Here is a 25694-nt window from a genome sequence, read left to right as displayed (position 1 = left end):
ACAACTAGATGGTACCCGGCTACAACCACTGACTGCTCTGACCGGGATCACAACAGAGGATCCTGGACGGAGCCGGAGAAAAACGTAGAACAAAATTCTAACTCACAAAAAAAGACCAGACTTACTGGCCTGACAGAGACTGGAGAAACCCTGAGAGTATGGCCCCCAAACACTCTCTTAGCTCAGTAATCAAGTCACTTCCGAGGTTCACCCTTCAGCCAAAGATTAGACAACCCCATAAAACAAAATGAGACTAATGGGGCACAACAGTCCAGGGACCAGGACTAGAAAGCAGGAGAGGACAGGAAAGCTGGTAATAGGGAACCCAAGGTTGAGAAGGGACAGTGTTGACACGTTGTGGGGTTGTTAACCATTGTCATAAAATAATATGTGTACTAACTATTTAATGAGAAACTATTTGTTCTGTAAACCTTCATCTAAAGTACAATTAAAAAGTTTGCCATTTTCACCATTTTTAAGTGTACAATTCAGCGACATTAATTACATTCACCATGTTGTGCAACCATCATCACTATTTCCAAAAGTTTTTCATCACGCTTAGCAGAAACTCTGTCCCCTTCAGCAATAACTTCCCCTTTCCCACTCCTCTGCCCCGCGTAACCTCTAATATACTTCATTTAGTCTCTGTGGGTTTGTTTATTCTAGATATTTCATGTAAGTGAGATCATACAGTATTTGTCCTTTTGTGACTGACTGATTTCACTCAGCATAATGTTTTCAAGGCTCATCCATGTTATAGTCTGTCTCAGTGCTTCATTTTTTGTTTTTTTAATTGTGCTTTAAGTGAAAGTTTACAATTCAAGTTAGTCTCTCATACAAAAATTTATACACACATTGTTACATGACCCTCGTTGCTCTCCCTATACTGTGACAGCACACACCTCCTTTCCACCCCGGATTTCCTGTGTCCATTCAACCAGCTCCTGACCCTCTCTGCCTTCTCATCTCGCCTCTGGACAGGAGCTGCCCATTTAGTCTCATGTATCTACTTGAGCTAAGAAGCACAGTCTTCATGAGTATCATTTTATGTCCCATAGTCCAGTCTAATCTTTGTCTGAAAAGTTGGCCTCGGGAATGGTTTTAGTTTTGTGCTAACAGAGAGTCCAGGAGCCATGTGTCCGGGGTCCCTCCAGTCTCAATCAAACCATTAAGAATTTGAGTTTTGCACCCTACTTTTCTCCTGCTCTCGGTTGTGTTGCCTGTCAGGGTGGTCATTGGTGGTAGCTGGTGCTTCGTTCCATTTTGTACTGAGTAATATTCTACTGTGTGGATGGGCCGCATTGTTTATCCGTCATCTGCTCATGGACACTTGGGTTGTTTCCCCCTTTTGGCTGTTGTGAATAGTACTGCAGTGAACATTGGTAGACACGTATCTGTCTCAGCTTCTGCTTTCAAATCTCTTGGGTCATATGGTAATTCTATGTTTAACTTTTTGAGGAACTACCACACTTGTTTTGACAACAGTTATACCATTTTATATTCTCACCAGCAATACGCGAGGGTTTCACTGCATCCACATTCTTGCCAATACCTGTGATTTTCTGTTTTTCTGATCCTAGTCATCCTAGTAGATGTGGTGTCTCATTGTGATTTTGATTTGCAGCTCCCTAATGACTAATGATGACGAGCATCTTTTCATGTGCTTGTTGGCCATTTGCAGATCTTCTTTGGGGAAATATCTATTCAAGCCCTCTGCCCGGTTTTTGATTGCATTGTTTGTCTTTTTCTTGTTGAGTTGTAGGAGCTTTTTATATATTCTGTATACTAAACCCTTATCAGATATTTGGTTCCCACATCTTGTCTCCCAGTCAGTGGGTTGTTGGCTGCCTGTTTTCAAATGTCACATAAGTGGAGTCACATGCTGCATTTGCTTCTGTGTCCAGCATGTCTTATCAGTGTTAGGCCTGTGCAGTTCATTTGTGTTGCTAGGGGCCGTGGCAGTTCAGTGGTAGGGTTCTTGCCTTCTGTGCAGGAGACCCAGGTTCAATTCCTGGCCAGTGCACCTCATTCATGGCCACTACCTGTCTATCAGTGGAGGCTTACGTGTTGCTGTGACACTGAACATGTTTCATCGGAGCTTCCAGACTAAGACAGACTGGGAAGAAAGGCCTGGTGATCGACTTCCAAAATGCAGCCAATGAAAATCCTGTGGATCACAATGGTCTTACCCATAATCAGTCATCGAGATAATGCAAGACCATTTTTTTCCATTGTGCATTGGGTTGCCCGGTGTCTGGGGGCCCACTCGTGACGGCCAACAACAACAGATTCTCTCGTTTATGTAGGTGTGTGCGGTTGTGGTTTGTGCTTTTTGCCTGTAGTGTGAATGTAATAACACAGCTTGTTATTACGGGCAGAGATGCACTGCACTTGGTGAGGACCAGGGGCTCCCAGGTCACATCTGCTTCTCCAGGTTGTCCAGCAACCCCCAACCCCCCGGAGGCCTGGCCTTTGCCTGAGCCATTTCGAGTTGCGGCCCGACCCCGGGGTCACACTGGCAGCCCACACTGATGCCGTGTTGGTTGTTTTGCAGTTTGTGGACGCAGATAACCTCATCCTCAACCCTGACATGCTGACACTACTCATGGCTGAGAACAAGACGGTGGTGGCCCCCATGCTGGACTCACGGGCTGCGTACTCCAACTTCTGGTGTGGCATGACTTCCCAGGTAAGGGGGCTGTTGGGTCAGGGAGGGGGGCTGGGGGCCGTGGCTGGAGTCTCACAAATTAGCACACCACCTCGCGGTGAGCAGTTCACAAACACCGTCGCCTCAACCATGAGGCAATAGTGACTCACTGGTAGAATTCTCACCTTCCATGCAGGAGACCTGGGTTCGATTCCTGTCCAGTGCACCTCATGCACAGCCACCACCCGTCTGTCAGTGGAGGCTTGCATGTTGCTAGGATGCTGAGCAGGTTTCAGCAGAGCTTCCAGATAAGAGACTAGGAAGAAAGGCCTGGAAATCTACTTCTGAATGTCAGCCAGTGAAAACCCTATGGATCACAACAGTCCCATCTGTAACCAATCATGGGGATGATGCAGAACCCGGCAGCCTTTCGCTCTGTTGTGCTTGAGGTCGCCCTGAGTTGGGGGCCGACTAGATGGCAGCTGACAACAGCAGTCCTTACACAGCCCTGTAAGGACAAGTTTGTAATCGTCCTGGCGTGTTAGTCTCCTGGGGCCGCCTTAGCAAAATACCACACATGGGTGGCTTTGAAAACAGAAATTCATTTTCACAGTTTTGGAGGGTGGGAGTCTGAATTCAGGGCCTCAGCAGGACCATGCTTTCTCTCTCTTTCTCTGTCAGCTCTGGGGGAGGATCTTTGTCTTTTTCTGCTTCTGTACCCCTGGGCGTCTCTTGGCGTTCTTTGGCTGCTTGGAGATGTATCTTCACTTGGCGTTGGTCTGCCCCCGGGTCTGCCTTCTTCTGTGCCCAGTCTGCTCTTTATAATTCAAAAGTGATTGACTTAAAACACACCCTGCACTGATATGGCCTCATTAACAGAGTAAACCCTATTCCTAAATAGGATCACACCCACAGATATGTTGTTACTGTTTAGTTGCCGTCGGGTCGATTCCAACTCATGGTGACCCGATGTGTGCAGAGTAGAACTGCTCCATAGGATTTTGAAGGCTGTGACCTTTTGAAAGCAGATCACCAGGCCTGTCTCCCAAGGCGCCTCTGGGTGTGTTTGAACCGCCAGCCTTTTGGCTAGTAGCCAATTGCTTAACCGTTTGCACCACCCGGGGACTCCTCCACAGGTATAGGGGTTAGGATTCCAACAGGTATTTTGGGGGACACAATTCAATCCATAACAGCCGGGGCTGCAGATTGGTGACCATTTCCCTTTTTCTGTGATTGCCCTGCTGACTGAGGCTCTGGGGGAAGAGACCAGGCCTGACCCTTCCTGGAGCCGGGTCTGTCTTTCTGGGCTGTTCCATAGGTCTTACTTCCCAGATTCTAGCCTCCCCTCCGGGGACGCCCACTCAGGACTCTACCTCCATCCCCCTAGGGCTACTACAAGCGCACGCCCGCCTACATCCCTATCCGCAAACGGGACCGCCAGGGCTGCTTCCCGGTGCCCATGGTGCACTCGACCTTCCTGATCGACCTGCGGAAGGTAGCCTCCAGGAGCCTGGCCTTTTACCCGCCCCATCCGGACTACACCTGGTCCTTTGATGACATCATCGTCTTCGCCTTCTCCTGCAAGCAGGCAGGTGAGCAGATGGGGTAGGGGCATCTGGCTGGTTCCCTGGGGTCCTCGTGGAGCAAGTCCAGACAGCTCACAGAAGGCTAACAGAACCAAAAGTGTGGGGTACAGCAGTGCCTTCAGGCATGGCTGTATCCAGGTGTTCAGATGATGTCACCCGGACCCAGGCTGTCTCTAGCCCTGCCTTTGTGGGTTGGCTTTACTTTCCAGCTCTTTAAGACCCCTTTATTGAAGGTTAAGGACCCTGGATGGAGCAAATGGTTTGGCTCGACTACTAACATAAAGGTTGGCAGTTCAAACACACCCGGTGGCACCGTGGAAGAAAGGCCTAGCGCTCTGCTTCCATAAAGATTGTAGCCAAGAAAACCCTGTGGGGCAGTTCTATTCTGTAACGTGTGGAGTCACTGTGAGTCCAAATCAACTCCATGAAAACTTTCTTCGTTGATTGAAAGTTAACTTCAAATCCATACTTGTGTGTATTCTCCAGGTTTTGTGTAGTTGAGCATGTATTTATTGTATAATCAGGAAAAGAGTGTTTTAAAGACATTAAAGATATGCTGACTTGACATTTATTCTAAACCAGGGGTTAGCCTGATGCTCAGTCCTGTCCCACACCCTCCCCACCTTACCTGCCTCTAGACGTTTCTGTCTGTGGCTCCCCCTGTTGGTGGGAGATGGAATGACACACTCCGCCTGTGGGATTTTTTTTTTTTTTTTAATATTTTTTTTATTGTGGTAAATATGTGCATAACAAAACATATGTCATTTCAACATTGGCTCTGGAGTTTTCCAGTGGCATTTCAGATGTTTCTGGTTTCTCACCCTCTGAATGGACGGACAATGGGTAGCATCCGGCGTGCCTGGCTGTCCACTTGCATGTGAAGCTCTGTTCTGGTCACAATCCCTGGTAGTACGCTGAGGGGTCTCTGCCAGCTGATGGGCACCACCAGACCCCTGCCCCCTGCCCTTTGCTAGACTATGATTCCATCCCTGCCCCTGCTGCCTCCTTGGTCTCTGGCTGTCTCTTTGTTCTAATTTTTGCTTATTGTTTTCTCGGCCCCAGAGGTGCAAATGTATGTCTGTAACAAGGAGGTATACGGCTTCCTGCCGGTACCGCTGCGGGCACACAGCACGCTCCAGGACGAGGCCGAGAGCTTCATGCACGTACAGCTGGAGGTCATGGGTGAGTCCAGGCAATCCACCCCCTCTTCCATCCTGTACCACCCCATGCACACTGACTAAGTCGATCAAAGAGAAATTTGTACTGGTCAGTGTTAAAACGGAGTCTCTAGGTGGTGCAAACGATGAATGCACTCAGCTCCTAACTGAAAGATTAGAGGTTTGAGTCCACACAGAGGTGCCTCAGAAGAAAGTCCTGGTGATCTACTTCCTAAAATTCAGCCACCGAAAACCATGACATACATGGGGTTGCCTTGAGTCTGAGTCAACTCGACAGCAATTGGTTAATTTTAAACCAATTTTATTCAAAAATTTATAATTCAAAAGAATTATAGTAAGGGAGTAGGAGGCCTGGGTGGCACAAACAGTTAAGCCCTCAGCTACTAACTGAAAGGTTGGTGGTTCAAACTCACCCAGAGGCACCTTGGAAGAAAGACCTGGCAGTCTCTTTCCAAAAGATCACATCCATTGACAATCCTATAGAGCAGTTCTACTCTGCACACAGGGGGTCACCATTAGTCGGAGTTAACTTCTCGGCAACTGACAACAAGGTAGTAAGGGAGGAGAAGGGATACGGGATGGGAGGACACTGTTGTAGGGGTAGGGGACCACAACAGTGGGGGGAGAGAGAGAGAGAGAGACTTGAACTCAGTCTGAGCTGCCGCTGACTCAATCAGAGAATTGTGAGCTTTTAAAAGAAAATGAGGGGTTATATAAATACCTAGAATAGGCAGATGTATGGGGCAGTGGTGGTTCAGTGGTGGAATTCTCGCCTCCCACCTGGGAGACCCAGGTTTGATTCCCAGCCAATGTACCTCATGTACAACAACTACCTATCTGTCAGTGGAGGCTTGCATGTGGCTAGGATGTGAAACAGATTTCAGCAGAGCTTCTAGACTAAGACTAGGAAGAGAGGCCTGGCAAGTGACTTCCGAAAAGCTGCAGTCTTGAAAACCCTATGGAGCAGTTCTGCTCTGCACACATGAGGTCACCATGAGTCGGAATGCACTCGCTGGCAACTAACAACAACACCTGCTTCTAGAAGGTTCTGTCTATGACTCCCCTTGGTAGCCGGACATGGAATGGCACCCTGATATTTTTGGGTCTTTACAAGCGTTAAAACAGTCCCTGGGTGGTGCAAAGCAAAAAGTCGGAGACTCAGGTCCACCCAGTGGTGCCTTGGAAGGAAGGCCTGGCAATCTACTTCAGAAAAATCAGCCACTGAAAACCCTATGGAGCCCGGTTCTACTCTGACACACATGGGGTCACTGTGAGTCAGAATCAGTTCAGTGACAATTGGTTTGGTAATGTGTTCAGGGTTCATCAAGCTTGTCTTTTTTCTAATTAAAACGTACGTCCAAAATAAGAGTTTCTTCCACATGTAAATTTTCTGTGTGTTCTGGGCCTTTACGTAATATTTGATGCCTTTAAGAAACATTTCTGTCTTTTTTTTTTTTTTTTAAATTTTGCTATAAGTGAAAGTTTACAATTCAAGTTAGTCTCTTATACCAAAATTTGTACATACATTGTTAGGTGATCTTAATTGCTGTCCCTTTACTGTGACAGCACACTCTTCCTTTCTACCCTGGATTTCCTGTGTCCATTCAACCAGCTCCTGACCCTCTCTGCCTTCTCATCTCACTTCCGGACAGGAGCTGCCCATTTAGTCTCATGTATTTACTTGAGCTAAGAAGCACACTCTTCACGAGTATCATTTTATATCCCATAGTCCAGTCTAATCTTTGTCTGAAGAGTTGGCCTCAGGAATGGTTTTAGTTCCAGGTTGACAGAGAGTCTGGGGGCCACGTCTTCCGGGTTCCCTCTGGTCTCAATCAAACCATTAAGTCTGATCTTTTTACTAGAACTTGAGTTCTGCACCCCACTTTTCTCCTGCTCCATCAGGGACTCTTTGTTGTGTCATTGGTGGTAGCTGGGCACCGTCTAGTTGTTCTTCTGCCTCTTTTTATTGGAGGAGAAAATATACTTGTTAAAAGTGTGTGGGATCAAAAGAGAAAGGCTCTCCTGGTTTCTCTCCAACAGTTTGGTATGTGTCAGACCTCGACAGGAATCCCTGGGTGTTGCAAGCAGTTAAGTACTTGACTATTGGCTGAAAGGTTGGCGATTTGACCCTACCTACAGGCACCTTGGAAGACAGGCCTAGCGATCTGCTTCTGAAAGGCCACAGCCTTGAAAACCCTATGGAGCAGTTCTACTCTGCACACTTGGGGTTGCCATGAGTTGGAGTCGACTAACAACACATACCTAGACAGACAGACAGACACACACTCCCATATTTGCTTGTTGTCAAGTTTTCTCATTTTCATATATCAGAATACAGCAGCTTTTTATATACACCCCTTATCTTGCCATTCTGTCTCATGCCGGATCTCTACCCAAAATCAGCCATCCCTATTTCTGTGCTGAAACTCAGGTCTAAGCCGCTGTGAACCAGCCCCACCTTGCCGTATGAGCCCTTACCAGTGGATGAGGGCTCCAGTCTCTTGCCTTCTCGCCACCACTTATTATTTTCCATTTTTTCTTAGTTTTTATCACAGCTGTCCTGGTGGGTGTGAAGGGGTTGTGATTACTTTTGTCCTCATGTACAATTCAGTGACATTGTTTACATTCTTCAAGTTGGGCAGTTGTTCTCGCTATCCTTTTCCAAATCGTTCCACCACCATTAACGTAAAGTCACTGCCCCCTAAGCAAAAACTGACCCCATCCCGTCCCTCCCACCCCTGGTAACCACTAACCGTCTTTGGTTTCTGTATGTTTGCTAATCTCACGTAAGTGAGGCCATACGGTATTTGTCCTTTTGTGACTGACTTATTTCACTTAGCATGATGTTTTCAGGGTTCGTCCATGTGCGGTGTGCATCAGGACTTCGTTCTCTTTATGGCTGAGTGCTCTTCCATTGTATGGATGAACCCCATTGTGTTTATCCGTTCATGTGTTGGTGGACATTGCGTTGTTTCCAGCTTTTGTGAAAAGTGCTGCAATGAACATTGGTGCACAGGTTTCTGTTTGCGTTCCTGCCTTCACTTCTCCTGGGTAGATACCTAGGATTGGGATGGCTGGCTCATATGGTAATTCTGTGTTCAACTTTCTGAGGAACTGCCAAACTGTTTCCCACAGTGGCTTCACCATTTTACATTCCTACCAGCAATGGATGAGGGTTCCAGTTTCTCTACCGCCTCACCAACACCTGTTGTTTTCCTTTTTTTTTTTTTTTTGATTACCATTCTGATGGGGTAAGGTGCTATCTCGTTGTGGCTTTGATTGGCATCTCCCTAATGGCTGATGACACTGAGCATCCTCCCGTGTGCTTGTTGGCCAGTTGAATATCCTCTTTGGTGAAATGCCTGTTCGAGTCCTCTGCCCATTTTTTGATTAGATTGTTTATATTTTTGTTGTTAAGTTGTAGGTCCTGATTACTTTTAAAAACCTCTTTGATGTGTGTGATCTCCTTGCCTTTCTCATGAAACTTCTGCGAAATTTATGGTCCCCATTTTATAGGTGAGGAAAGCTGAGGCCTGGACAAGTCAAGGGCACACAGCTTGTGACCATTCACTTGTTCCTTCCAGGAGTAGTTATTGAGTGCCTGCTGTGTACCAGCCCCATGCTTTAGGACCCCGTGTAAACAGGCAGACCAGTGCCTGGCCCCATGGGCTCACAGGGAGACAGGCACATGGCTAGGGCATTAGCACAGCAGTACCAGGGCTTTGATGGCTGAAGCCCAGGTGCTGTCAGGGTCCAGAGGAGGCCCTGACCAAGCCTGGAGAGGTCAGGGGTCCCCAGGGAGAATGCATGGTAGCGGAGAACTGATGGCTAAGGAGGGGGAGGGCGGGGTGTCCCAGGCAGAAGCCCAGCCTGTGCAGAGGTTGGGAGGTGGGAGGGGGTGAGTTGGGGGCCATGAAACAGCTGGAGAGACTGGTCAGGGGGAGGTGGTGTAGAGAGAGACGAGCTCTGACATTGTAGGTGGGACACTATAGATGGGGCCTGGTAGGGCAAGGCCTCGAATGCCAGGCTGCGGGGCTCTGGGTAATAGGAAGCCATGGAGGGGGTGGGAACGGGGTGTTGGGAAGAGGCTGGAGGCCTTCGTCCCCACCCCTGTGACTCAGGAACCCAGTGATCCGCCCAGTCCTCCTGGAAGGAGCACCAGCAACTGCCCCCTCCTGTGATCTGGGGTCCCTGTGACCCCGTAGCCTCTCTCTCCCCGCAGTGAAGCACCTGCCGGCTGAGCCATCCCAGTTTATCTCGGTGCCGGACCAGACACCTGACAAGATGGGCTTTGATGAGGTGGGTGGGGCCTCCCTGAGGGTGGGGTGGGGCCTGGGCTCTGTGGTCCAACTGGAGGCTCCGGCTGCAGGTCTTCATGATCAACCTGAAGCGGCGGCAGGACCGGCGTGAGCGCATGCTGCGGGCACTGCGGCTGCAGGGAATCGCCTGCCGGCTGGTGGAGGCCACAGACGGCAAGTGAGTCCCAACCCTGGGGGAAGGAGGGTGTGGGTGTAGACCGTATCGGTGGAGGCCCTAAGCAGCAAGTGAGTCCTGATCCCCGGGGAGGGGCTGGGGGAGAGTGAGGACACGCATGTAGACCATGCTGGTAGAGGCTGTAGACTGCAAGTGAGTCTTGACTTGTAGGGGAGGGGCAGAGGCAGGGCCAGACACTGGTGTAGACCACACTGATGGAGGTGGTGGACGGCAAGTGAGTTCCAACCCTGGGTGGGGTGTCAAGTCCAGACACAGGTCTAAGCCACCATACCCTGGAAGGCTGGACCCATGGTGTCCAGGAGGGGGGCTGACTGTGGAAGAGTAAGGCAGAGTGCTCAGCTGCGGGGGAGTGCTGGTGGTGGACTTGCAGGCAGAGTTGGTCTCCTGTGTGACTCCCCTCCTTCCTTGCAGAGCCATGAACACCAGCCAGGTGGAGGCGCTGGGCATTCAAATGTTACCAGGATACCGGGATCCCTACCACGGGCGGCCCCTCACCAAGGGCGAGCTGGGCTGCTTCCTCAGCCACTACTCCATCTGGAAGGAGGTGGATGCCAGTGAGAGGGCTGGGCTGGGGCTCCTTATGGATTTTGGGAGGGAACAGAGGGTCAAGGAGGGAGCTGCCCATAGCCCACGCTGGCTTTACACAGCAAAAACAATCATGGCCCCTCCTTAGCGATTGCTTCACCTGAACTGTCTCATTTTGGCCTCCAGCACCCCTGGGTGGAGTGGCTGCTGTCCTTCCATTGTGCAAATGTGAAAGCTGAGGCTGGAGAGGGTACAGGATGAGTGGGGTGAGCTCTATGAGCAAGGAAGGTGCTTCACAGCCTGAGATGAGCCTCAGTTTTCCCAAATGACCGAGTCATGAGTTCAGGGGATTGTCAGGCTCATTCATTCAAGGAGTATCTGCCAAGCATCTCCAATGTGCCCTGAGCTGATACTGGGGATGTAGCAGCTTCCAAGACAGGCCTGGCCCTCCTCAGGGGCTCACAGCCTAGGGAGGTGGGAGACTAATGTTATAAACCACAAAGAGATAAATAATGAAGAAATAAGTGTATGCCCACGGGACAAGACTGTGAATTGTCCTCAGTGAGGTGGCTTTGGGCCTCCTGGGTAGGTGACATTTGAATTGAGACATGAAAGGTGAGGGGGAACTGGCCCTGCTGCTTTCTGGGGGAAGGTGCTCTGGGTGAAAGGCACAGCATAAGCAAAAGCCCTGAGGTGGGAGCCACCTGGGTGGGTGGGAGGAGCAGCGAGGAGGAGGGGAGGAAGGGTATACGTTTGCTTCTCTCCTGAGCCGATGCCTCCAGGGCCGGGCTCAGCCTTGGTCTCCCTGTGACATGGGCGTGGCATCCCCCTCAGGTAGTGGACCGGGGACTGCAGAAGTCACTGGTGTTTGAGGATGATCTGCGCTTCGAGATCTTCTTCAAGAGGCGCCTGATGAACCTCATGCGGGATGTGGAGCGGGAGGGCCTGGACTGGGACCTCATGTGAGTAGGGGGGCCTGAGAGGTACGGTGGACCTGGGACTGAGTGGTACTGGGGCTTGGGGGTGTGGCCAGGACTCTAGTAGGGGCTGGTGTAGGGGTGTGGTCAAGGTACCCTCAGACAAAAGCATGTTTTCCACCCTGGACCTCCAGGCGCCATGGGGTTTGGCCCTGCAGCCTCCTTGCCCTCCATCCTCCTTGCACCCCACACCCACCAGGCCTGCCCCCACCCCAGGCCTTGACAGTGCTCTCTTGGGGTGGGGCTGCAGAGGAGGGCTGTGGTGCAGCTGAGTAACACTCTTATCTGTGCGCCAGCTACGTGGGCCGAAAGCGCATGCAGGTGGAGCACCCTGAGAAGGCTGTGCCCCATGTGAGGAACCTGGTGGAGGCTGACTACTCTTACTGGACACTGGCTTACGTGCTGTCCCTGCAAGGCGCCCACAAGCTGCTGTCTGCCAGGCCACTCAACAAGATGCTGCCTGTGGATGAGTTTCTGCCTGTCATGTTTGACAAGCACCCAGTGTGAGTGGGTGGGCAGACGGGTGGGTGGGAGAGCAGGCTCACTGGTGGGGAGGTAGTGGATCAGGCTTAGGGGCCCCAGGGAGTATCCTCCTTCCCTCTGTCCTCTGCTCCCTCCGTCTGTCCCTCCCTCTGTTCTCTGTTCCATCTGTCCCTCCTCTGTCCCTGCTCCCTCCGTCTGTCCCTCCTCTGCCTCTGCTCCATCCATCTATCCCTCCTCTGTCTACTGCTCCCTCCAATATACCCTTGCTCCCTGTGCCCACTTCTGCCTCCGTTTGTCCCTCCTCTCCCCCGCAGGTCCGAGTACAAGGCCCACTTCTCCCCCCGCAATCTCCGTGCCTTCTCAGTGGAGCCGCTGCTCGTCTACCCCACGCACTACACAGGGGACGATGGTTACGTGAGTGACACGGAGACGTCAGTTGTGTGGAACAACGAGCATGTCAAGACCGACTGGGACCGCGCCAAGTCCCAGAAGATGCGGGAGCAGCAGGCACTGAGCCGCGAGGCCAAGAACTCTGATGTGCTGCAGTCCCCACTGGACAGCGCAGCCCGTGATGAGCTCTGAGGGGTCAGTGCAAAAATAACAAAATAACCAAAAAATACAGCAGTCATCACCATGGGCAGCTCAGGCCGTATCAGACCCCCCACAGCAGGCTGTGGCATCTCTTCTCAACGCAGGATGCGTCTACTCAGCAACACCTCATAATGGATTGCCTACTTTATGCCAAGTGTAGGGCTGGGCACCGGGAAATTGGGCGGAAACTAGACCTCTGCATTCATCTGTTTGTTCACATGCACAACATTTATGAAGCACCAGTTCCTGTGCTATGGCAATGAATGAGGCATAATTATTCCTTCAATCAGCTCTTGATTGAGTTGTCAAACATATATTGATCCCCTACCAAGAATCAGCCCTGGTGGTGCAGTGGTTCAGCGCTCAGCTGCTATTCAAACCCACCCAGCAGTTCCGTAAGAGAAAAGACCTGGCAATCTGCTCCTGTAAAGATTACAGCCAAGAAAACCTTACAGGGCAGTTTTACTCTGTCACATGGGGTCAGTATGAGTTGGAATAGACTGAACAGCAACTAATAACAACCAGGAATCAGGCACTAGCGATACACATTCAGATTTTAAACTCGTTCAAGTATTTATTGAGCACCTACTGTGTGTTGGGCTCCATCCCAGATGCTGGGAATATTGAGATAAACTAGACACTTTCATTCTTTTTTGCAGATGGGTATTACTATGTACTTGGTGACACAAAGTTGTTCTTATTGATTCAGTGGCATTTATTAAGTGCCTGCTGTGTGCAAGAGCTGAGCTAGGTGCTGGGGCTGGCAGTAAACAAGGTGCTTTTGATTCTTTTGTTGGTTTCTTCCCCATATGTCCAAAGAATACCTACTACATGCCAGGCATGAGAGACACTAAAGTGCACATGACCTTTGTCTGGTCCTGTTTTTTATCACCTGCTGGGACACAAATGAACAATAATGAGTTCCTTCATTTCTTCATGGGGCAAGCGTTTATTGAGCCCCTTCTGTGTGCCATGCCTTGTGGACTCCCAGTTGGGTGGGAGACTGAGTTTGATTGTTCTTTGTATCCCCCATGACCCAAGCTGTGTTGCAGACAACACCTTTCAGCCCCCCAGGGGAAGGGTGGCTCTTCCCCACCTATGGCTCAGCCCCCCGTGGGTGGGGTGCAGGATGGGTGGGGGACTGGGTCTCCCTTGCCCACCCTGGCCCCATTTGCTTGGCCTCCTTGCCCTTGCGTCTCAGGTGTGATCTCTGCCTGCTTGATGAGATTTTCCATTCAAGCCTTCGGGGGGATCATGTGTTTGGGGGCCTTCTGGGGGTGCAGCTGTACGGGTGGGGAGGGGTCCTGGGGCAAAATATTTCTAGCAACATTCTAGTGGGGTTGCCATGACCTCAGCCTGAATTGAATGTCAGAGCCAGCCAGCGGTGCATCATCCTCTTGAGGGTAACGTTACTTGCCAGGTTGGCTCCTGGGTAACTTGCTTATTTTTAAAATAAATTTTCTAGTTGGTTTTCACTCAAATCTGTTGGTCCGTTCTTGGTCCATTGCTCTGCTCGCTGCCACTTCGCCTCCCCCGCTCCCGTCCCGCATTGCCGGTTGAGATAAGAAAACCAAGCAGGTGCTGTTGAGAAGCCAATTGGTGGAGCGAGTGTGGGGTGAGAATGTAGTGAGAACTTGATGTCCCAACTGCTCAATAAAATGACCCGGAAATAGCCCAGGGACAGACTGCAGACCTTGTTCTATCTTGTGGGGTCCACTGCAGGAGTGTCTCAGATGACTGAGAATGGGGAGAGGGGCTGTCCTGGTTTGGGGTTTCCAGAAAACAGACCTTAAGATGAGGGTTTGAGGACAGGTAGGTTGTCTTGGAGGTGACCCCAGGAAGCCCTGGTGGGAGGTAGAGAACAGAGACGGGGAGGGGATGCCCAGGAGCAGATGGATCATGGGCAACCACTGGGGAGTTCAGGCAGACAGCATAGAGCACACACCTCAAAGTGGTCCCACCCAGGGGTGAGGGCACCAAGGTGTTTATCTGCGCTCAACCTCCTTTGGATTTCCCAGAAAAGAGACTCCAAGATGAGGATTTCAGAGCACGTAGGGTATCTGGGAATTGACTGCAGGAAGCCCTGTTGTGGGTGGGGAATTGAGACAGGGAGGGAAGGAGCCCCTCAGGGGCACCAAAGCAAGTGATACACTTTGTGGGCAACCGGAGTTCAGTCCTGCTGGGGAACTCAGGGAGACACAGAGCACACACCTCAGAGTGGCTTCACCCCAGGGGCAAAGGCAAAAAAAAAGCATTGCTGTTGAGTCAATTCTGACTCATGGCAACCCAGTGTGTTACAGGTAGAACTAAGCTCCATAAGGTTTTCTTGGCTGTATTCTTTACAGAAGCAGATCGCCAGAACTTCTGAGGCACCACTGGTTGGGTTCAAACCACCAACCTTTCAGTTAGTAGCTGAGAGCAAACCGTTTGTACCACTCAGGGACCTTTCAAATGTTTAAGGGTTCTTACAATTCTTAACTCCTTAGGATGTGTTCTGGGTTGAGTAAATCCGCTGCTGTCAAGTCAATTTCGACTCATAACAATCCTATAGCACAGAATAGAACTGCCCCATAGGGTTTCCAAGGAGCGGATTCGAACTGCTGACCTTTTGATTAGCGGCCAAACTTTTAACCACTGCGATATGTTGAAGTGCAAACCAACCCACCAAAGAAAGACCCATTGCCATCCAGTCGATTCTGATTCATAGCAACCCTATGGGACAGAGTAGAACTGCCCCACAGGGTTTCCAAGGAGCGCCTGGTGGATTCAAACTGCTGACCTTTTGGTTAGCAGCCGAACTCTTAACCACAAAGCCACCTGGGTTTCCATACCTGTGAATGTGACCTTATTTAGAAATAGGATATTTGCACATGTAATTAAGTTAAAATGAGGTCACTAGGGCCCACTGTAACCCAATGACTGCTGTCCTTACGAGAAGAGGCAGATTTGGACACAGACATAGAAACACACAGGGAGAAGGCCATGTGGTGACAGAGGCAGAGATTGGAGTAATGCAGCCACAAGCCAAGGAATGCGTGGAGCCACTGGAAGGAACCAACACAACTGACACCTAGATTTTGGACTTCTGTCCCCAAAACTGTGAAAGCCTAAATGTCTGTTGTTTTAAGCCACGCTGTTTGGTGAGCTGTTATAGCAGACCCAGGAAACTAATACAAGGTACCTAGAATTATACCCAGAGTACCTGGGTGGTGCAAATGGTTAACGCGTTCAACTGCTAACCAAAAGGTTGGAGGTTCGAGTCCACCCAGAGGCACCTTCGAAGAAAGACCTGGTAACCTACTTCCAAAAAATCAGCCATTGAAAACCCGATGGAGCAGAGTTCTACTCTGACACACATGGAGTCTCCACGAGTCAGAGTTAATGCAGTGGAGGAGTATACCAAAGGCTTTTACAAAATAGCATTGATGGTGTGTGATCATTGCAGAAAAATTAGAACATAGAGCTAAGCAAACTGAAAAAGCAAAATTAAATCTCACTCCCTCAGAGACAACTACTCCTAACATTTTAGTGTAAAACCTGCACGCCTTGCCCATTTGCATGGTGTGAACATATACGCATTTTAAACAAGAGAATCATGTTATGTAAACCCTGCTATAGATTGCTTTTTTTTTTTTCATGCAACACATTTTTATTTCATAAACTTGGCATCAAACTGTACCTACTTGTCAGCAACTTGCTTTTTAAATTTGTGTCCTGTGGACATCCTGATTAAACAAACAGTTCTTCCTGTTCTTTTTGGGTTGTTGCATAATATTCCGTGGTAGGGATGGGCCATTGTCTTAGTCTCCTAGGACTGCTGTAGCAGAAATACCAAAAGTGGATGGCCTTAAAGAACAGAAATTTATTTTCTCACAGTGCTGGAGGCTAAAAGTCCAAATCAGGATCTTGGCCGTGTTAATTCCTTCTATGAACCTCTCTCCAAGAAATGCCTGTGATCCTTCAAGTTCCTTTGTCTGTAGATGAGTCCTCAGATGCGTCTGTCTTCCCCTGTGTGTGTGTCTGCATCTATTCTGCTCTTTTTATAAGTCAGAAGTGATTAGGTTTAGGACCCACCGTACTCTGATATGATCTCATTACTATAACGAAAGAAAACCCCTATTTCTAAACAGAGTCAAATTCACAGGTACTTGGGATAGAATTTCAACACATATTTTAGATGGACACAGTTCAGTCTATAACAATTATTACCCACTTGACTATTCCTGATAGAAGGACATTGAAACCCTGCAGTAAATGTCATTATACAATACGTCCTTCATATTGGAGTTTTTATTTCAGTTGGGTAAGTTGATACAGGTGGGATTTCAGTTAAGGATGCCATATTGGTCTTCCTTGTTAAATCCTAACTACTCATCATTTAGTCACCAATGTTTATTTCCCAGTCTCCTCTGTAGGACACTTAATAAGTTTCTAATGATTTATAGTTCTATATGTTGTTTCAAAATTTTATTAACTTCCCTGCCTGTTTTTGTAAATAAACTTTTATTGGCACACAGCCATGCTCATTCATTTACGTATGGTCTATGGCTGCTTTCACGATGCAACAGCAGAGCTGAGTCGTCCTATATTAAATCCGTTTCTTTTAAAATACCTCAAGTGGTTCATTTCCTGCCTGGATCCCTGACTGATACACTGCATATGATACATGATAAATTATGATACATTCATAGAGTTGGACACAATTGCAGCTGTATAAAGCATGAGTGTGGTTGGCTGATGTTGTTATTGCCATTGAGTTGGCTCCAACTCTTGGTGACCTTATGTATAATAATGAAATGTTGCCTGGTCCTGTGCCATCTTCATGATCATTGGTATGTTTGAGTCTCTTGCTGTGGTTATTGTGTCAATCCATTTTATGAGGGTTTCCCTTATTTTCACTAGCCCTCTACTTTACCAGCTGTCTTAGTTACCTAGTGCTGCTATAACAGAAATACCACAAGTGGATGGCTTTAACAAAGAGGAATTTATGCTCTCACAGTTTAGGAGGCTAGAAGTCCAAATTCAGGGTGCCACCTCTAGGGGAAGGCTGGCTAGAAGTCCAAATTCAGGATGCCAGCTCCAGGGGAAGTCTTTCTCTATTGCCTCTGGTGGAAGATCCCCTGGTCTAGAAGTTCTCAGCACAGGGACCCCAGGTCCAAAGGACGAGCTCCACTCCTGGTGCTTCTTGCTTGGAGGTATGAGGTCCCTCTCCTTTCTGCTCAATTCTCTCTTTTCCATCTCAAAAGAGATTGACTCAAGATACAACCTAATCCTGTAGATTGAGTCCTGCCTCATTAACCTGCCTCTAATCCTGCCTCATTAACATCACAGATGTTAGGATTTACAACACATAGGATAATCATGTCAGATCACAAGATGGTGGACAACCATACAATACTGGGAAATTATGGCCTAGCTAAGTTGATACATATTTTGGGAGAACACGATTCAATCCATAATACCAACCATGATGTCCTTTTCTAGTAATTGGTCTTTCTTGATGATGTGTCCACAGTAAGCAAGACGAAGTACTGCCATCGCATGTCTAAGCAGCAGTCTGGTTGTATGCCTTCGAAGACTGATTTGTTTGTTCTTCTGGCAGTCCACAGTATAGTCGGTATTCTTCTCCAACCCCGCAGTTCAAATGCATCAGTTCTTCTGTCTTCCTCTTCCAGTTTTCAACTTCCACATGCAGATAAGGCAATTCAAAAGACCATGGCTTGAGTCAGACACACCTTAGTCATCAAAGTGACATCTTTGCTTTTGAAAACTTTAAAGAGCTCTTTTGCAATAGATTCGCCCAATGCAATACATCATTTGATTTCTTGACTGCTGCTTCTATGGGTTGGTCATATATGTATCGATATACATAAGATAGTGCTCATATCTTTTTCCTTGATCAGTCCCAAGTTCCCTCACCCCTCCACCACAATTGCCTTTTTACACCCATGAAATAAAAAACCAAAACCAGTTGCCGTTGAGTCGACCCCAACTGATGGTGACCCCATGTGTGTCAGTGTAGCGCTGTGCTCCATAGGGTGTTCAATGGGCTGATATCTTGGAAGTCCATCACCAGGACTTTCTTCTGAGGTACCTCTGGGTGGACTCGAACCTCCAACCTTTCAGTTAGCAGCTGAGTACATTAACCATTTGTACCACCCAGGGACTCTGGACATGGCAATGCTAGTTCTGAAACACCAAGTGTTTCCACACCTGGCTGCTGGCAGAGTGAGAGGGAAGCAAAACCAAGATGGCACTGGTGACCTCTGCCTTCCAAATTCCTGCGGTGCCTCTGACTGGTGGACCCGAGTGTGTGCCTCCGGTGTGCCAGGCTGCAGGGGACTCTGGGAGGCACAGCTTGAGCTTCCCACCTCTGCCTGGAATGAGGTTGAGGCAGCTGCTGCTGTCAACCCATGACTTCCCCCCGTTTCTTATCGTACATCATTGTTATGGTAAGAATGATTGTATAGTCATAGGGCATATAATTATGGAAACAATTGCATGTAATTGAAGGATTAGGCGTGGAGTAATTATAATGCAACATAATTGTATAATGAAATGTAATTGTACATAAATTGGGAATTACATAATTGTGTTCCACCCACCAAGAAATTGAATGTGCCTCTTTGTAAAGTTCCCTGGGCAATTCAGCTCTGTTGGCAGGTGGAGTGATGAGGAGGCGGGGCTCAAATGAGGTTAGGACTAGAGGGAGGTGAAGAGAGGTGCGAGGCATTGGTGGTTCAGTGGTAGAATCGTCGCCTGCCATGCAAGAGATCTGGGTTTGATTCCCTGTGAATGCACCTCGTGTGCAGCCACCACCCATCTGTCAGTGGAGGTTTGTATGTTGCTGTGATGCTGGAAGATATGCTATCAGTATTTCAGATACCAGCAGGGTCACCCATGGTAGACAAGTTTCAGCAGAGCTTCCAGACTTAAGACGGACTAGGAAAAAAGGCCTGGCAATTGACTTCCAAAAATTAGCCATGAAAACCCTAGAGATCACAGCAAAACACAGTCTGATACAGTGCTGGAAGATGAGCCCCTAGGTTGCAAGGCACTCAAAATATGCAGTGGCTGTAATGAGCAAACCAACTGTTGGGAAGATGGCGCAGGACCAGGCAACATTTCGTTCTCTTGCGCATGGAGTTGTCCTGAGTTGGAGCGTACTCAACGGCAGCTAACAACAACAATATAGAAAACAGATGAACACGGGGTGTGGGTGGAATGGGGGAGTGTGTCCCCTGGTATTTGTATTCCTAAGGGGCTTGGGTTTTGGAGAGCAGTTTTTATGAAGTAGCCAAGGCATAGTAGTCAAGAACAATGGCTGCCCAAGTTTTGGGTTCAAATTCTGGCTCTGCCTTTACCTGGCTGTATGAGGTAGGTAAGAGATCTTGACCTCTTGGGCCTCAGTTTTCTTCTCTGTAAAATGGGGATGATGCTAGTTGTGGATAAGCTGTGTTAGCCAACATTTACAACAATGCCTGCACATAGTAGGCACTTCTCCTCCACCCCTGCAATATGAGACCACAAGAAGGCCACCAGACTCATGTGGCTGTGTGCTTTATCTTTTTTTAATGTCTGCTGTTAATAAAATATTTTTACAGAGACCAAAAAGTCAGAGTAGTGCAAAACATCTCAACACCATGCACCCATGACCACTTCTGGTTTGTTTTAAACATTTGTTCCAAGTCACATATTTACAGAGAAATGGGGCGTCTGTGTGGACGCCAGACTGACAGGGTGGAATTAAAAAAACAAACAAACAAACAAAAAAAAACCCGACATTTCAGAGTTCACATTGGCAATCACATGCTAAGAAGGTGCGTGGATGGGCTGCCTCCCTGGACCGCAGGCCGGGATGGGGGATTGGAGGGGACAGGGGTGAGTCCGGGTCCCCCTGCCTGTGTGGCCGGGAAGCACGCGGGACCCTCCGCCGGACCTGTGCCGCGAGGAAGCCCCTATGGCTGGGAGATGGGGAAGAATAGGGGTCTTATTTGACACCGTCAACTTAATTTCTCTCTTTAAACAAAGAAAAGGCAAAGAGAAAAGCAACACGTGTCAGGTCAGCGAAGACGACTTTGGTCCTTGACGATTCTTAGGGAAAGGGGAGGTGCCCAGGAGGCAGGCGGCGGGGAGGGTTTTCGGGATAGAACCGAGCCCCCACCCCGCGCCTCCTCCTCCCCTTCTGGCTGCAGAGTTGGGGCAAGTCGGGGCTGTCCCCACTTTGCCCCGCCCCTCAGTGTCCCCTTGTGCAAAGGGGATGGGGCGAGGAGGATGGGCATAAAGATCTCCTAGGTCCCGGCCGGAGGTCCCAAGGATTTCTGGCTGGGTGTGGAGTTTTTTGCATCTCTGAGGGGAGCGCGGGAGCCTGAGCGAGTGAGGGATTTGGAGGCGCAGCCGGCACCGGCGCCGCTGCGTTTATGGAAATCCGGGGCTTGAGGCCTTGGCGGTTTTTCTTGGAGGGCAGACTGCTGGAGCCGAGGGTGAGCAGCGGCCCTCCTCCCTATGGATCCCTAGTGCTTTTTCTCTGTCTCCCTCCCTCCCGTCTCTGTCTCTTCCCTTTGTCTCTCTCCCTTTTCTGTCTCTGGATTTCTCTACCCTATCTCTCTCTCTGTCTCTGTCTCCCTCTCCCTCTCTTCAGGCCTTCTCCGGCCCCCTCTGGGCACCATCTCCCCCTCTCGATTCTTACCTTCTTTCTCCTCGTTGCCTCTGTGTATTCCCTCTGCGTCTCTGTCCCAGGAGTCCCTTCATGTCACCCCCTCCCACGGGTCAACCCCACTGGATCCTCATCCCTGATCCCTGGAAATCTGGGGCTGGCTCCCTGCATGAAGCAAGGTCTAAATAAAGCCCTGAGCACCCACTAGGCTCAGGCCCGCCTGAGACCCCCTGGAACCCAGGGCAAGGTGGTCAAGTCCGGACAAGGCATCCAGGGCCTTGGGGAACCCCTGCTCCTTGCTGGAACCTGTAGTCCCTGTACGGGAGCTGCCTGATGTTGAAGCCCCTTCCAGCCTCTTGGGCTCTTTCCCATCCTCCTCCTCCTCCTCCCTCCTCTCTCACCCTCTCTCTCTGTTCTGTTCCTGTGTTCAGCCTCTGTCAGGTGTGAATCCTACTAAGTGCCCAGGTCTGCGTGGGAGGGGAAGGTTGGTACAGATAGATGTGAGTGTGGGTGCATGGGCACACACAGACCCCCCCCCCCGCCGACGTAATTCAATTAGAGAAACCCTCCCTGCTACCCTTCTCTGCTCACCCTGTGCTGGGTTAAGTCAGGGCTCCCGAGAAGCCTCAGCCCCCAATCTTGTGAAAACAAAGCTGGACACAGACACCCCCAGTCCCATGAGGTCAGAGCTGGGCCAGAATGAAGACAGAGGCTGAGGGAGAACAGGGCGGGCTTCCTACAGGAAGGGATATTTGTGATGGGTTTTGAACGATGAATAGTTCTCTAGGGAAAGAAAAAAAGGAGGAAATTTCTAAAACAGTTCTAGCCTGGGAGTCAGAAAAAGTCATTCAACAAATACTCCCTCAGGCTCCACCTGTGTGACTGGGGTGCTGATGGGAACCCTCCTCATACACACCACATACACACACACATACACACACACACACACAGAGAGAGAGAAAGAAAGAGAGAGTCCCAAGGAACTTTTTGAGAAAGATCTTGGCTCTCCCAGACTCCCTTCTTCCTGCCACCTATCCAAAAAAATCTTTCAGGGCCCACCACAGATCACTTCCCCTTTGGGCGTTGCTGGTGCTCTCAATCTTGAATTCCCCCCTGTCCCCTTGGTTGGGATTTTAAATCTTCCGCCCTTCAGTTTATGTGACTGATTGCAAGCTCCCCCCTCACCACTACCCAGGCTGTCTCTCGCCCCTGGCTGGAGACCACTGTCGCATGTGAGAACTTGCATCCTAAACTCTGGATCAGAACCTCGAGTCATTCGATCTTGCCTGAATTTAGGGGACTTTGGGGACGCACAGCTCCTCCACCTAAATTAGAAAATGGTGCCACTTCCTCTAGATACTTGTGCAAAACTAAACGAAAACAAATCAGTGGCCGTTGAGTTGCTCCCAACTCATGGCAACCCCATGTGTGTCAGAGTAGAACGTGCTCCATAGGGTTTTCATGGCTGTGACCTTTGGAAGCAGATTGCCATGCCTTTCTTCCAAGGCACCTCTGGGTGGGTTTGAACTGCCAACCTTTCAGTTAGTAGCTGAGCACTTAACTGTCTGTACCACCCAGGGATCTTAGACACTTGTCCATGTGTCAGGAAGCCATCACCATAAACATACAACTCTATAATACCTAGGATTTGTGCGTGGCCTCCTCAGAGATGCTGGACCCCTTGGACAGTGCACAACTGGGGATGTACTTAGCAGCCCTGGGGCTCATCTGAGGGCTGATTTTTTTTTGGAGGGGTTAATATCCTCCAAAATCTTTCCAAGAATTCATTTCAGTGTCCCGAAAGCACTGCTGCCTCTCCTGTCCCCTTCCCCCTGCTCCCAAATGGTCCACTCTCCTACAGGCAACCAGAGGGAGCTTTTGAAACGTGAAATCCAATCATGTCTTTCCCTAGCTTTACAATCTTGTGTGACTTCCCAGGCTCTTAGGGACAAACTTAAACTCTTCGATGCTGCATATGAGGCCCTGCCTGGTCTGATCTCTGCAGATCTCCCTGTCCCAATCGCCCCCTACTACTCCTCACTCACTCTGCTCCAGCCATACTGGTCACGCTGTGTCTCAAACCTCCCAACCCGTGGGCCTTTGCACTTGCTCTTCCCTCTGCCTGGTGCTTTTGTCTCTCCAGTGGGGGTTCCTTCTCAATGCTCACTTCCTCCATCTAAGGTATCCCCCTCCCCTCCACACGAGCCCAGCCACTCTTCATCTCAGCCCCCCATTTAATTTCTCTCTAGCATTCAGCACAATCCAGGAGGTCCAATGCAAAAAGCGGACCTGGAGCCAAACATAAACCTTACAAAACTATTTTGTTGTGTGCTGTCGAGTTGATTACAACTCGGCGACCCTATAGGACAGAGTAGAACTGCCCTACGGAGCTTCCTAGGCGGAAATCTTTACAGGAGCAGATTGCCAGTTCTTTCTCTATAGGGGCAGCTGGTGGGCTCAAACCACTGACCTTTTAGTTAGCAGCTGAGCACTTAACCATTGCACAACCAGGGCTCCTTGCAAAACTAGTAGATGGAAAACTTTCCTGAAAGATTCTGCTGAAATGTGGGGACCTTCAGCTTTCCAGTGAAGTTTCCCCAGTATTACCATCTGGAGGAAGAGCATCAGGCAGGGAGGGCCCCCTAGGCATTTGAATGAACAAATGAGATTTTCAAGAATAAGCTCCAAACATGCTTGACTATTCACTCTCACATGCACACACACACACACACACACCTAGAATTTCTGGTCGCTTTCCGGTTTTTTTTTCCTGACTGGAGGGCTCTGGGAGAGAAAGAAGGGGTTGGAAGGGAGGCTGGGACAAGGGGACCCCGATCCTCCCTCTTTCTTGGGCAGAGGTCAAGATTTCTCAGGGCATTCCCCCTGGGGTCCTAGGTAAAGGACAGAGGAGAGGGGTCTTGTTTGACAGTCAGAGGAGGGAGGAGGCCGTGGGGGCCTTGGCCCAGGACCCCCACTCCTTGTAAGGATGGGGGGAGGTCTCCCGAAGGGGAGTTAGCAGCAATGAGGAGCTGAGGTGGGTTTCCCGACCTCAGCCCACCCTTCAATGAGGCATGGAGGCAGATGAGGGTGGGGAGGGGGCGTGGCACTATGATCCTCCAGCCAGTCTCCAGCAGCTCTCTGGGCCTCAGTTTCGCGATCTGTCCAATGGGTAGGTTGAATTCTATGATGTGGAAGGGCTGGGTATGTGGGGGAGAAGGGAAGGTGAACCCGCATAAAGGAGTGGGAGCTGCGCGGGTGCCCCAGAGTCGTCCCCTCTGACCCCAGGGTGTGGACGCCCGAGGGCGCATGTGCTTTTGAAACCCCCTCGTTCCCCCTCCCCCCTTTTATTTTTTGCACAAACATACAAATGGACTCCAGACCTCCCAGGGAGCCCCCAATCTGCCTCTTAGGCCCTCCAGCCCCTAAATATTCCAGGGGGCGTTCCAGGAAGCCGTGTCCCTTGCCCAGGCCCCGCCCCCAGGGAGCCGAGAGTTCCATACTTGGCAATTGGTCTGGGGCCCCCGAGGGCTTTTATACCCGTCTTTATGGCTTTCCCAGGGACAGAGGCGTGGCTTCCTCCAAGGGGCGGGGCTTCCTCCAAGAGGGAGTGGCCTTCTCCAAGGGGACCGGACTTACTCCCTTCCCAGCTCCAGAGGCCCCTAGACGCTGGGGGCGTGGCCTCAAGTAGGGGATGTGGCTTCTTTCTTCTTCGCACTCTAGGGCGCGGCCACTACGAGAGGGCGGGGCGACGACCGCTCAAAATTCCCCAGAGGGAGAACTAAGTTAAGGGCGCAGGCGCAGCGTGCTCTCGGCGTCGAGGGTGGGGGCGTGGCCTCCACGAAGTCCCAGCGGGCAAGCACCACCTCGATTCCAGGACGCCGCGCAGGCACAGTGCCGCCCGCCCACCCCCACGCAGGCGCAGTGCCGCCCGCCCGGCCCGCGCTAGGGCGCAGGCGCAGCACCGCCCTCCTCGGCGGAGCGCGTGTCCGACTTGAGCTTGACGAACTCCTTGGCCACCTCGTCGTTGCTGCGCTGCGATAGGATGCGCAGCACCGTGAGGCCGGTGTCGTCCATGTGGATGCGGCGGCCGAGCGGCAGCCAGCAGGCGGCGCTCCCGCGCTGGGCCAGCTCGCGTAGCTGCAGCACGGCCAGCCCCACGGTGCGGTCCTCGCGCGCAAAGCAGTAGTCCTTGACGCACACCTGCAGCTCGTAGCACTCCGGGCCCGCGTCCGCGCTCAGTGTGCTGCAGGGGGAGGGGCGTGAGGGGCCCCTGAACACGCGCTGGGCCACGCCCACACCAGGTGATACCCTCCCCCCCACCAGCCCATGACTGCCCACATTAGGCCAGATGACTCCACCCTGTGATCTTCGACACTAGGTGTGCCCTGGCCCCGGCCCAGGTGATCACGCCCCCACAACCCTGCGCTGGGCCACACCTATACCAGGTGACACCCTCATCCCTGTCCCCCAGCAACATGGCCTCCCACTCTAGGCTGACCCCAGTGCCCCACCTGGTGATGCCCCATCCCAGGCGACCATGCACTTGCAAACTCGCCA

General features: G+C 50.4%; 2 protein-coding genes across 2 annotated transcripts in view; one reads left to right on the top strand and one right to left on the bottom strand.

Annotated features, from left to right (window-relative positions):
- COLGALT1 (collagen beta(1-O)galactosyltransferase 1) overlaps nucleotides 1–13956 on the top strand; it is a 22150-nt gene extending 8194 nt beyond the window's left edge. Inside the window, exons 4-12 of the mRNA XM_004384400.2 lie at nucleotides 2555–2689; nucleotides 4035–4239; nucleotides 5296–5415; nucleotides 9634–9710; nucleotides 9781–9887; nucleotides 10317–10449; nucleotides 11265–11392; nucleotides 11704–11910; nucleotides 12205–13956. Of these exons, the coding sequence (XP_004384457.1) occupies nucleotides 2555–2689; nucleotides 4035–4239; nucleotides 5296–5415; nucleotides 9634–9710; nucleotides 9781–9887; nucleotides 10317–10449; nucleotides 11265–11392; nucleotides 11704–11910; nucleotides 12205–12472 (1380 nt within the window). The 3' untranslated portion in view covers nucleotides 12473–13956. The remainder of the gene's footprint in view (nucleotides 1–2554; nucleotides 2690–4034; nucleotides 4240–5295; nucleotides 5416–9633; nucleotides 9711–9780; nucleotides 9888–10316; nucleotides 10450–11264; nucleotides 11393–11703; nucleotides 11911–12204) is intronic.
- An 11123-nt stretch (nucleotides 13957–25079) lies between these two features.
- The window catches only part of UNC13A (unc-13 homolog A), a 67412-nt gene continuing 66797 nt past the window's right edge, over nucleotides 25080–25694 (bottom strand). Inside the window, exon 41 of the mRNA XM_004384506.1 lies at nucleotides 25080–25380. Within this exon, the coding sequence (XP_004384563.1) occupies nucleotides 25080–25380 (301 nt within the window). The remainder of the gene's footprint in view (nucleotides 25381–25694) is intronic.

The sequence above is a fragment of the Trichechus manatus genome, unplaced genomic scaffold (assembly GCF_000243295.1).
Source record: "Trichechus manatus latirostris isolate Lorelei unplaced genomic scaffold, TriManLat1.0 scaffold00122, whole genome shotgun sequence".
Lineage (NCBI taxonomy): Eukaryota > Metazoa > Chordata > Mammalia > Sirenia > Trichechidae > Trichechus > Trichechus manatus.
The sequence above is the reverse complement of the archived record's forward strand: the minus strand, read 5'-3'. Positions and strand labels throughout refer to the sequence as shown.